Below are 11,831 nucleotides of genomic sequence, written 5' to 3'. Positions count from 1 at the left end.
AGGGAAAGAGATTTCCCAGAAAAATGACCATTAGAAGAAATGATAATCATTTTGATGCAGTCATAACCTTAGTTTCATATTATGCTTAGTTTTCAAAGCCCTTTCATCTATTGCCTCATTTGGGTAACATAGATAATCTTTCAGTGCTCAACTCAATGCTTCCTTCCTTCCCTGCTTTCAGAAAGAGTGATCTTTCCTTCATCTGACCTTTGTATTCTACTTACACATTTAGGCATTGTTTCATTTGTACTTCAGTTAGCCATGTACATGTATTTGTCATTCCTGGAGAACGTGGGGGTTACCTTCCTTTAATCCTGTGCCCTTTTGGGTGCTTGGCACCATAGCTGGCACATAGTAGGCCCTCAATAAATGTTCATTGAGATGAATGAATGGATCATGGAATAGCAGAATCTTAGCACTGAACAAGACTTGAATGGTCACCTTCCACCCAATTCCTGGGATGAAAGACTTCCAAGAGAGTGCAGCTATAATGAAGATCTTTTCAAAGCCAAGGAATGGTGAAGTTATGGCTTACAGTTTTTGGATCTATGTATAAAGATAATTATATAAGTCAATAGGTGATTAGTGTCAATTCCGTTCAAATCAATTCAACATTTATTAAGTGCTTACTATGTGCAAAACACTGTGCTAAGTGCAGGGGATACAAAGATGAAAAAAAAAATAATGACAGTTCCTGCCCTCAAAGAGCTTCCAGTCTATTGGGAGATACAACATGTATCCCCAACATTCCCATCCCCATTTCAGATAAATATTATAATACAAGATCGAGGGTAATGAGGACAGAGATCCAAAATGCTCAAGGAAAATTTGAGAAGGGAAAAATTGGTGAAGGGCACAGAAAGGACACTAAGATGCTGGGGCTTAGATAGACGTAGTTGTCCCCAATTGAGCTAATAAATGATTTATGAAGTAAAAGCCATGAATTCCAAGGAGAGAGCATACAGTGGATATGTGAAGGCAGAAGGAAAAATACAAGTGAGAGTAAATATAGACAAGATAAAGATGTGAACTAGAGGGTTCTAGACCCTGGAGCGGTCACAGATAGGAGAACTTGAACAGTAAGATTACTTTTCTTACGGTCTCCTACAAAACTCATTCCTACTTTTGTACCTTTGTTTATTTTAATTATTTTTACTCTGCAATGCTCTCTCATATTTCTCTTCATCTTCCCTTAAAGATTCTTGAACCTGGGGTTTGTGAACTTGTTTTGAAAAATATGGTTTGACAAATAAATTTCATTATGATTGGTTTCCTTTGTAATCATGTATATTTTATTTTATGTATTTAAAAACATTATTCTCAGAAGGGGGTCTATAAATTTCTCCAAACTACCAAAGGGGTCTAAGATCCATTCCCACACCCCCAAAAAAGGGTTAAGAACCTCATTATTCCGGCTTAATGCTAATCTACTTCAGTAGCTTTTTGAGGCTCCACTTCTCATTGATCCCTCTCTTTTCTGGATTCCTCTTGTATTTATAGCCTGTACGGTGGTACACTTAGCCTTTGATTACATATTATCTTGTATTCTCTAGTTGTTTCAAATATATCCCACAAACATCTAAAATTCAATATGTCCAAAATAGAACTTACTATTATCTTTCTCCTCTAACCCACTTCCCTCTTCCTAACTGGCCTGCAATTTGTAATCTCAGAATTTTCCCAACTCTTCTCTCTATCCTACCTATATTTAATCTGTTTCCAAGTCTTGTTGATTTGGCATCCTCGGCAGTCCTATCTGGTCCCTTCTTTTCATCCATACCACCATCTAATTAGGTCTTCACTTCCTTTAGACTCTTTTACTAAGCTGCTAATTGGCCTTTCTGCCTGCAATTTTTTCTCTTTCCAATCGATGTTGCTTATTTAGCTGTCAAATTAATTTTCCTAAGGCCCAGGCCCAATCAAGTTACTTCTCTGTTAGAGAAGCTTCAGTGATTTTGTCATCTCTGGGATAAAACACTAATCTTTCTGTTTAAAATCTGGCTCCAGCTTTTATTTTTCCATGCTGGTTTTTACCTCATCCCCTTGCATGCAGAATACTATTCTAGCTAAAGTAGCCTACCTCCTCTCCCTTTGAAAAGACGGTTCCCTCTCATCTAGAATGAAATCCTTTTTCACCATTGCCTCTTAGAATTCCTAGCTTCTTTTAATACTTAGTTTAATACCTATCTCCCAAGGTCTTTTCCTCACCCCCTCTAGAAATGACATATTTTGTAATGATTTACTGGGTCCATTTTGTTTTCCCTTGTGGAATATAAAGTCTTTGGAACAGGGAGTTTTATTCTTCTCTTTGTATTCTCAGTACCTAGCATAGTACCTGGCAAATAACTGGTGCTTAGTAAAGACTCTTTGAATGTATACATGAATGCTGTTTTTGTCTTTTTCAAGGGGACTCTACCTTAAAGGGCAGGGACTATGTCATTCAACTCCCCAACAGTGTCTAGCACAGTGTGGGGTATACAATAGATGTTCAATAAATACTTCACAGAGAGAGAGGCAATAAGGTATAAGGTATAGTTGAAAGAGCACTGCTTCCAGAGGTAAATGGGCTGGGTTCAAATCCTGTGGTGTTTACTCCCTATGTCACTACTTCCAAGTCACTTTTATCTGCCTCTGATTCCTCAACCATAAAATAGGAGGGTTGAACTAGCTGGCCTCTGGGGTCCCTTTTAGCTCCAGATCTAGGATCATGGGGCACATATACAATATATGAGCAGGCCACCTGAATAGGATGCATCTGATAGTATTGGAAGATAGGTACAGGGTCACGAAAAAAGGCTGGCTTCTTAAAGCCAACCATTCTGGGACAGAGTCTACTCCTGATTTCTAATCCAATCCAGATTGAGAAATATAAGCTCTTGAGAAGGCTACAGTGGAATCCTCAGGACTCTTTGTGAATACGTGATATCAGATGTTTTAGAATGGTTCCTGTAGATGGAGTCAAAGAAATTAATTTATTTTAAGATGAAGATTTATGGGCAGTGTCATCCACAGTTAAAAAAAAACACCAATCAGAATACTGTGAAAAAAGAGGGGCTAAAATAAAAATGGAAACAAGACACAACCCCACAACACCAGACTCATTCTCCAAATACTGCCAGCAATTTCATGATATAGTCACTTTTTAATATTAAAAGTAAATTGTAAATGTGTCTTTTAAAAACAATATGCATAAAATAGATCTTATTATTCTAAAGCTCTTTCCTTTTTTAAAATGCTTTTTTTTTTCACAGTAATTTCTTAGGCATGTCATGTTTTCCCTCAAAGAAATAGTGCAATTGGAAGAAGGAACACGCTGTCAGTGGGTTAGGACTCCTGCTAATACAAGTCCTTGTAGATCTCTTGTAGGAGTGGATGAAGGCTCATGTCCGTCTCTGTTTTCTTGATAACTTGCAACAGCTGCACGTGCTCTGTTACAATCTGTCTGAGGTCTGTCATTTTTTGAAGCAACTTGGCAAACAGTTGGGACGATTCAGGGTGGTTCAGCTTGAGCTGGAGCTCCAAGGCCTGCAACAAGTTATCCTGGATGTCCTCAATAGGCTTTACGTTCAGCAAACCAGGGCGATCTGGGGAAGGAGAAGGGAGAACAAATCAGGAGACAGGCAGCCACAGAGGCAGTGAAAAGGTTTCTCCAGGACATTCTTGGCCAAGGAAGCAACCTACAATTTTATTGAGTTTTTTAAAAAAGTAAATCCCAATAAGAGATGTTGGAGAAGTGTATGTGTGCAAATGTGTTTGTGAGAGGAGCTCTGAGGTCCCTTTCAGCTTCACGTTGGTGCTCCTGCCATCCCACTCATTCAACATTTATTAAGCACTTACTGTGTAGAGAAGTGGGAAAAGCTAGGAATCTCAGCTAAGATATGGTCCTTGCCTTCATGGAGCTTACAGTTTAGGATGATAAGATATAAATACAGATGACTATAACATGCAAGGTTATGTTATTATTAGAGGATAAAATAGAGAATAAGATGAATTCTCGGGAGAAGTTATTGCCAAGTGAGAGAGATTTCATGGAGAAAAGAGTTGTTTGAGTTGTGTTTTAAAGAATGGATATCAATTCAGTAGCTAGAGAAGGGGAAAGGAAGCCATTTCAGACACAGGCAAGACATCATGAATTAAGGCAAAGTGGTTGGAGAATGTATGGTAGTAGACCAGGGCTGAGGTGCACAAAATATGAAGGGAAATGATGAGGGGAAAGGGTGGTAGAAGACCACAGAAGGGCTTGAATTGTAGATAAATGTCTTTCCTTTATGATAGTCATAAAGTCCTGTCTCCAATCCTGTCTTTGGACAGCCTTACTGAGCTTTAGCTAATTCATTGTCAACCATTGGCTTCCTTATTAACATAATTTGTACTTTATAACCTTTATCTACTTTCAATCAATAAGCATTTATTAAATTCTATGTGCCAGGCACTGTTTCAGCCAAGTCCTTTTTTCTTTTTAAAATAATAGCTTTTTATTTTTCCAAATACATGCAAAGATAGTTTTCAACATTCACCTTGGCAAAACCTTATGTTCTAAATTTTTCTCCCTTAAGCAATTTCAAATCTGTTTAAAACCTTAAGTTTCAAACTTGAAAAAAAATTTTAATTTCAATAGTTTTATTTTTAGATAGTTTTCAACATTCATCTTTTTAAGATCTTGAGTTCCAATTTTTTTTCCTTCATCCCTCCCTTACCACCCAACCAAGACAGCAAGCAATCTGATGTAAAACCTGAAATTAAAAACAAAACAAAACAAAAACCCTACTTTTTTTTCCTTCAACCATTTAAAACACAGTTTGCAAGTGAAGGAACGCGAGAGTTTTTCATTGTAATTATATGACAGTTTCCTTATAGAGCCTTAACCTTTCAGCTTGGCTTATACACAGATGCAGTTCCTCAGTATTCCCAGAAATAATCCCCAAATCTCACTCTTTGAGATTATAGGCTTTTCTCTCTCTCTCTCTCTCTCTCTCTCTCTCTCTCTCTCTCTCTCTCTCTCTCTCTCTCTTTTTCTCTCTCTTTTTTAATTATCAACTCTGGCTATTAGTGGCAATCTTTCCCTGTTGGCCTTTCCAACTCTAGTTTCGTTGGGGGGAAATGGCAGCATTTTTAGGCTTTTTTATAAACTTTCCTGGATGATGCTGAAGGATTCTCAGCAGAGTGGATCTCAGATTGGAACACTGGCTTGAAAGCTACAATTGCCCTGCTAAGCCAGCAAGCCTGATTCAGCTGTGAATAAGCCACTGACTCTAACTCAAGGGTTTTGCCAGTAGCCAGGGATGAACCAGATTGCAGCCTCTGTCTATGGAAAGGGGAAGTGACAGGAAACCCCAGCCAAGCTTCTGGCTCCATATCTGGAAATCCATCCATCAATCAATCAACTTTTATTAAGTACCTACAATGTGCTAGGCAGGATGCTAAGTCCTAGAGTAAAGTGTGATGAAAAGAATCTGGAGACTTAGGAATCCTACTTCTCATAAAATCTACTTCTGTGTGACTTTGAACAGGTCATTTACCCTCCTCTGAGCTTCAGTGACTCCCTTTAAAAGGAGGGGATTGGATTAAATCATCTTCAAGGTCCCTCCTTTCTCTAAAATTACAAGGAGGCTCAGACTTAATTTCACTTTTTCGGTACAGGAGGAAACTAGCTCGCCTCCTTTCTAGTTTTCCTTACACACCCTCTTGACTCTAGTATTGGTGGTTTTGGGATTTCAGCATTTGGGCTTGGAATAATAACGATCTCAGATTCTAGGGAAGAAAGCAATGATTTAGTCCTGGCCAAGGGAGTAATGAATGCCCCTGGAAAAGCTGTCCTTTTCCCACAGTTACTTTGCACTAATGAAAACCACCAGTGATCCAGGCTGTAAGCAAAATCAGACTCTGGGCTGATGCCTTTTGGACTTCATGTGCGCTGATGTCTTGGTTTCTCAGACTCTTTGCAAAGAAATGGAGGCTCGAGGCTGCTTCTAGTAGAAAAGTGGAGGACTTCTGAGGAAGAATGTTGTACACATTTTTAGATGTAGTCATCTATATTTTTTTCTTATGTTAATAAGAAAAAGGGATGGGGTGGGGAGAGAAAGGAAAGGAGGACTGAAGAGCAGAGGATGTTTTCAGAAATGAGAGTAATGTAAGAATTACATATACTACCAAGAAATGGAAGCACACTACTTCCAAGTCCACTGGCTATACAAACACAGCGGTCTCTGAACAACTGGCAGACATTTCTATCGAGTTAGAAAGAGGGTATCCTTGTGTAGAGGGCAAGAAGAAGCATTTTGCCTAGACGTAGTCTCTCCTGCAAATTATGCCACTCATTCAGATTGTGGCTGTCAGGAATGAAGCCTCCCTCTCTGTGAGCTACAATAAGAGCTAGGCAATAAGGTCCAACTTGCTGAGACTATCACATTAATCTAATATTTAATTTTTCTATGGAAGTTTAAAAACAAATCACAAACCAAGAGCCCTCTGGCTGATCCAGCTGATATCCAATTGATCGACCTTGCTGGAAACACTTGGCTTTGTTGCTTGGTAATGGAACTGGTCTCACTGGCCAAGGAGAAAGAGGATCTGTTTTGGATTTTCAAATCCCCATTTGGAGAGTTATTCTTTATGATGTGATAGAGGAAGATTGGCTGAAGTTTTGTGGCCCCTGATTAAATACCTTCTCTCCAAGGACCAGTTAGCTCACTTCCAGAAATAGCCCATGGGAGAGAGTATCACATATGAGGACAAGGAGTGGAAAGAGTACCGAAGCTGATATCAGAAGCCTTGGATTCAAATCTTGACTCTTGTCATTTACCACCTGTGAGAAACTGGGCAAATCATTTCTTTCTTGTCTGGAAAATGCAGAAATTATAAACTATATGACCTCCATGGTTATCTCTCATTCTAAAATCTTCAAAGCTTTTCTTATTCTAAAAATGCTATTTCATTACTTGACACATTTTCTAGCACATTTCATAGAACAAAAAAAAGGAAAATTAAAAATATAATGGGGAAGATGCATGACAGGTTCATAAAGTAAATTAGGGATTACCTGGATTCTAAAACAGTGGTACCATTCTAAGTACCACTAACTTCTTATGTGAAATTGGATAAATCTCTTAAACTTTTCTGTCTTGGACACTTAGAACACCTCCATCCTGCTTCCTTATGCTCCAGGAAGCAAAGTAATAATATCTAGTCATCTTAGTGGGCTACAGGTATCTTCCTAATATTCTAAGCAGCATCCTCATACATTAATACAATATTTTAAAATTGTCAAAAGTGCTTTACAAAAACCATTGTAGATGCTACAGGTAATATAATACTTATTTTTATAGATGAGCAAACTGAGGCTATAGACTTCTCCATGGCCACACAGTGTCAAGGGGGAGAACTGAGTGACAGTCTTTTCGACTCCAAGTCCATCCCCCTCTATTCACTAAATCATGCTACCTCTTCTATTTATATCTGCCAGGTTCCTGCTGCAAAATTTCCTTAGTTTTCCCACTAACTGTCTTTCTAGGTAAGATTTTACCCCAAATGAGAAGCCTCTTCTAAACTATGATGAGGATTAAAATTGGGGCCCAAGATAGGATCAGGGTCAAGATCCCCCTTCTTCTCAAATCTCCATTAGCCCCACACTGACACCAGGCCCCCTAGAAGGCCCATTTGGAAGAGAACTATGTGATTTATACACTGCAGTATTAAGTCACCCAAAGAACCTGGAGTCAATTAATGGTTTGTCATTCCCCAGGCTATAAAGGATTGGGAAAGAACTCCTATCCCTATGCAATGAGCCCTGGAGCTGATTAGAAAGCAGTCCATTGTGGGTAAATCCAGAAGGGGTATGATCCCATAATTGGGTAAGTTACAGCGGTACTTAACCAACGTGGGTCCAATTGCTCTGAACATTTTGCAAGCTGCTCACTTAAGGTAGGCATTTCCTAAAAAGAGGCAACAAGTAGGAAGGAAGAAAGGGAAAAGAAGCTCATTTGTCATCTATAACATAGGACAGATCATTTCTAGACACAAGCTTGGGGGTGTTGAGACCCCATAAGTTACTGTGGAGATTCTGAGGCAAGGACATGGAGGATCACGGTTAAATAAGTCGTTTTTCTAGAAGAGCATATCGGAGGCAGCAAGCTGGTCAAGTGGATAGAGCACCGGTCCTGGAGCCTGGAGAATCAGAGTTCAAATCCAGCCTCAGATACTTACTAGCAAGCCAATAAACTCATCACCTCCCTCCCCACAAAAAGTGAGAGAGAAAGAGAATGAATGAATTCTTCCCCCCTCTTTTACTTTTAGGGAAAATTAATTTCTCACCTGGTTTTCAACATTGATAGCTAATATGAGCATTTATATGAACATGCTGTACTTTGTGATCTTCCCACATCCCTCCTTCTTATCTACTTTTTTTCATCTTCCTTTCATTCTCTTTCCTCTGGGTCTTTCCCCTTCATATTTCTCCCCTTCTTGGCATCCACTTGTTGACTTCCTGCCCTTGGCTACTGACTTTGGGGGACGGGATAGTTAGTTTGAATGAATGAAAAGACTAAAAAGAGAAGATATTCAGAGACTAATAGGAATGCAGCTGTGAAGTTGGTCAGGATGTGAAAACTATCTATTTCAACTCCTTTGTTTTGATAAGGAAATTGAGGATCCCAGGTTAAATGGTTGACTAGGAGTCACAAGAACTGGATGGTGGCAGAGGCAAGATTTGAACTACGTCCTCCTGGCTCTAAGTATAGGACTCTGTCCAATATAGGATTTGATTTCTCTCAAGTAAAACTGCTGACAGGCAAAAGGGGAACAAAGTTGTTTAAAAGTCTCTTAAGCATTTAACTCTCACATAAAAAAATTGTTTATAATTTGCACATTCATTGTCTGAAGGCAAAAGCTTCTGCCAAAGTCCTTCATTCTTAAGTAGGTCTCCCATGTTAACATTTTCCTTGTTATAGTAATGGTGCTATTAATGCCTTCTCTGGTCTTGGTCCAAGTAACAGTCACTTCTATAAATAAAATACCTGATTATGTTTTGTTTGAGTTGTGGGGGTGGGGAGGGAGGGACAGAGCAGGATAGCTGACCGAACAATTCACTATTTTTACTCTTCCACTAAGTAGCAAGTGTCCCTTATTATACCTCACACAGCTCACTTGGTCACCTCCCTCCCCGCCCTTTTCCCTAAAATATCCTGATAACTAGTTTTAATTTCCTAAGCATAAAGCAACCCACACATGCTCTCACACACACATGAAGGGGGAGAGTGAACAGAAATGGGCAGTTAATGCAATAATAATTATAATTTAATAATAACTATCTATTGGTTGAATCAAATTGTTATTAAGTGCTCCTACATGCGAAGTAGTGTAATAGGCTTCTAAGAACTTCCCTATGCTTTCCTATTAGGATTCAAGTCCTTTTCACTGGATAATTCCTCCAGAGAAGTGGATATTGGTCCTTGAGAAGAAAGGGATTTCTGAGTCCTTATGGCCTCCTAAAAAGTTTTCCTTGTCCTTACAGTGACACAGCCAGTTACTAAGTAAATTCAATCATCAGTTTTTAATCCTTTACCCTTCTCACAGGATTCACTCAGTCAGTCAACATATATTAATGAAGCACCTAATATGTGGCAGATACTTCACCAAGTATTGGGTTGGGGATACAGAGAAAGTAAAAAAAAAAAAGTCTTTGCCTTCAAAAAGCTGACAGTCTAATGGATGGGAGAGACAACAAGTAAATAACCAGGAACCCCCAAAATTTCTGTATCTCAAGTGGATGGAAGATTGGGGAGGGATGAAGACTGGCAGAGGTCTCTTGCAGAAGATAGAGTTTGAGCTGAGTTTTAAAGAAAGCCACAGAAGCTAAGAGCAGAACTCTGAACCTTTGATTCTACAATGGAGACATGAACATCACTTCCTATTTCCCCAATGCTAAGTATCTTTCCAACTTTTACTCTAAGCCCCATTCCTTCAGATAGCAGTGGAAAGGGGGATAGATGTTGTAGAAGGGATACTGGTCTGTCAGAAAGAATCTGAGTTCAAATGCTAGCTCTGACACTTTTAAACTGTGGGAGCATGTAAAATGGGGAGATATAATAGTTCCCCCTTACTGATTTGTTATAAGAATTAAATGAAATAATTAATATTAACAAATGCACAAACACCAATTTCTGTTTTTGCTGTTCCTTCCCTAGAGATTTTAATAGGGAATCTGTATTTCAAAAGGGGATGCTAAATGACAAAAATGATTTCAGCTTCCAAAGGAATGAACACATAATGGTGAATATCAGACAATTCTAATAAAGCAGTGACATCTCCCTCAAATTATACCACATAAACTATTCCATTTATCTACAAGGCTGGACTATCCCCAACCCAACTCTCTCTCTTTCCTCCATTTTTTTCTTTTCCCTCTTTTCTTGGTTATCTCTTTTTCTTCTTTCCCCTCTCATTCCTACCACAATAACCTCCGTTTATAGCTATCATGGTGACTTCCATTAGTGTTTTCAGATTTGAATGGGGGTTTCATTATTCCTCACTGACAGAAGGCTGTCTTGGAATCTGGACATGTTGTACCAGTCAGAAGGACGACCCATTGGTGCCTAGGGTCATGCAGAGTTTAGACACACATTACGAGAACCCTAACACATCAGAGAGCAGGCAGCCTCTGGTGGGGAGGGGAATGATTCAGTGGTTTGGATCTGAGTGCCCTGTCTACCACATCCCACTGTCTCTAAGCTTGCAGACGGCTGCTTGTCTGCTCATGTAACTTCTCCCAAACTGCCAGGCTTGGCTGCTAATGCAGGCGCCTTCCCCTTGCAGTAGACAAGGTTACATATCTCACAGTTGCAATGGGGGCTAAATTAAAGCTCTATGATACATGTCGTCAGGACCATGGCTAGACCCTGATGAAGGTATTGGGAGCAAACACCAGGGATGCTTCTAGCTTCATTGGTCTGATGAGTCATTTCACACTCAACTCACCCACTGGTGGAGGATTCCTATCAATTGTGGGCAGAATGGTTATGGTGACTGCAGTCCTTACTGAACAACGTCTGATCTGGTTGCTGGGTGACCAGGAGCTCCAGAGTCCATGGAGCTTAGGGTCCTTTATTTATGAAAAGGGTCATCTGGCCTCCTGGTCCATCAACTTCATCACCTTCCACGACCTACATTGTCACTGTACCAACTTCAGCTATCCTCTCATCAGTATTACTAGCACTTAACTGATGACGGGTGAAATAAAAAAGTTATAAATCCACTTACCTAACCTGTGTTGGTATTGCAGAATAAAAATGATCCTGTCCAAATCCAGATAATGTCAGTTAAAGCAGCAGAGGACATGAAGAAGTTGTAGAAAGGGACTGGGGACAGACTGCAGCTGCAAGAGCTGATTCTATAACATCTGTTTTATCCTCCCTTACTATAAGGCTGTGGAAGAATAGAGCCCAACCATCTTAAATTCACAGGGAAAATGAAATAGGGATCCTTTAAAGCACATTGCCCTTACAATTTTATCTCTTCTAAAACTAACCCTGTCACAAAACAGTGCTTTCAAGAAGAGCCTCAAGGAAGATGCTCTATTTGTCTTAGCTTATATTTTATTTTTTAAAACAGTAAGCATCTTCTTCATCCTCCCAGGAGCCTGGAAACTTGAGGGAAAAAAAAGAATAGTTCTATAGAGAGGCAATTTAGGTGCATAAAGGAGGTATCAAGAAATAGTTGCACAACCAGGGTTGGAGATACACACTTCATTCATTCATTCAATAAACATTTGTTAAGCAGCTACCATGTACCATGCACTCTTCCAGACAGTTGTAAAGAAACATTCACTGCTCTCAAGA

The 11,831-nt window shown here is 39.4% G+C and overlaps 1 protein-coding gene across 4 annotated transcripts in view; it reads right to left on the bottom strand.

Moving 5' to 3' along the window:
- Positions 1-827: 827 nt before the first annotated feature.
- Positions 828-11,831, bottom strand: part of PPARG (peroxisome proliferator activated receptor gamma) — a 162,656-nt gene continuing 151,652 nt past the window's right edge. For 3 of the 4 annotated variants that reach the window (XM_023498195.2, XM_031955345.1, XM_023498194.2), the window contains exon 8: positions 3,337-3,584. In XM_023498195.2, coding sequence (XP_023353963.1) covers positions 3,337-3,584 — 248 coding nt within the window. Of the gene's footprint in view, positions 3,585-11,831 lie in introns of all 4 variants that reach the window. The other variant, XM_031955356.1, reaches the window with a different exon arrangement.

This window comes from Sarcophilus harrisii, chromosome 1 (assembly GCF_902635505.1).
Source record: "Sarcophilus harrisii chromosome 1, mSarHar1.11, whole genome shotgun sequence".
Classification (NCBI taxonomy): domain Eukaryota; kingdom Metazoa; phylum Chordata; class Mammalia; order Dasyuromorphia; family Dasyuridae; genus Sarcophilus; species Sarcophilus harrisii.
The sequence above is the reverse complement of the archived record's forward strand: the minus strand, read 5'-3'. Positions and strand labels throughout refer to the sequence as shown.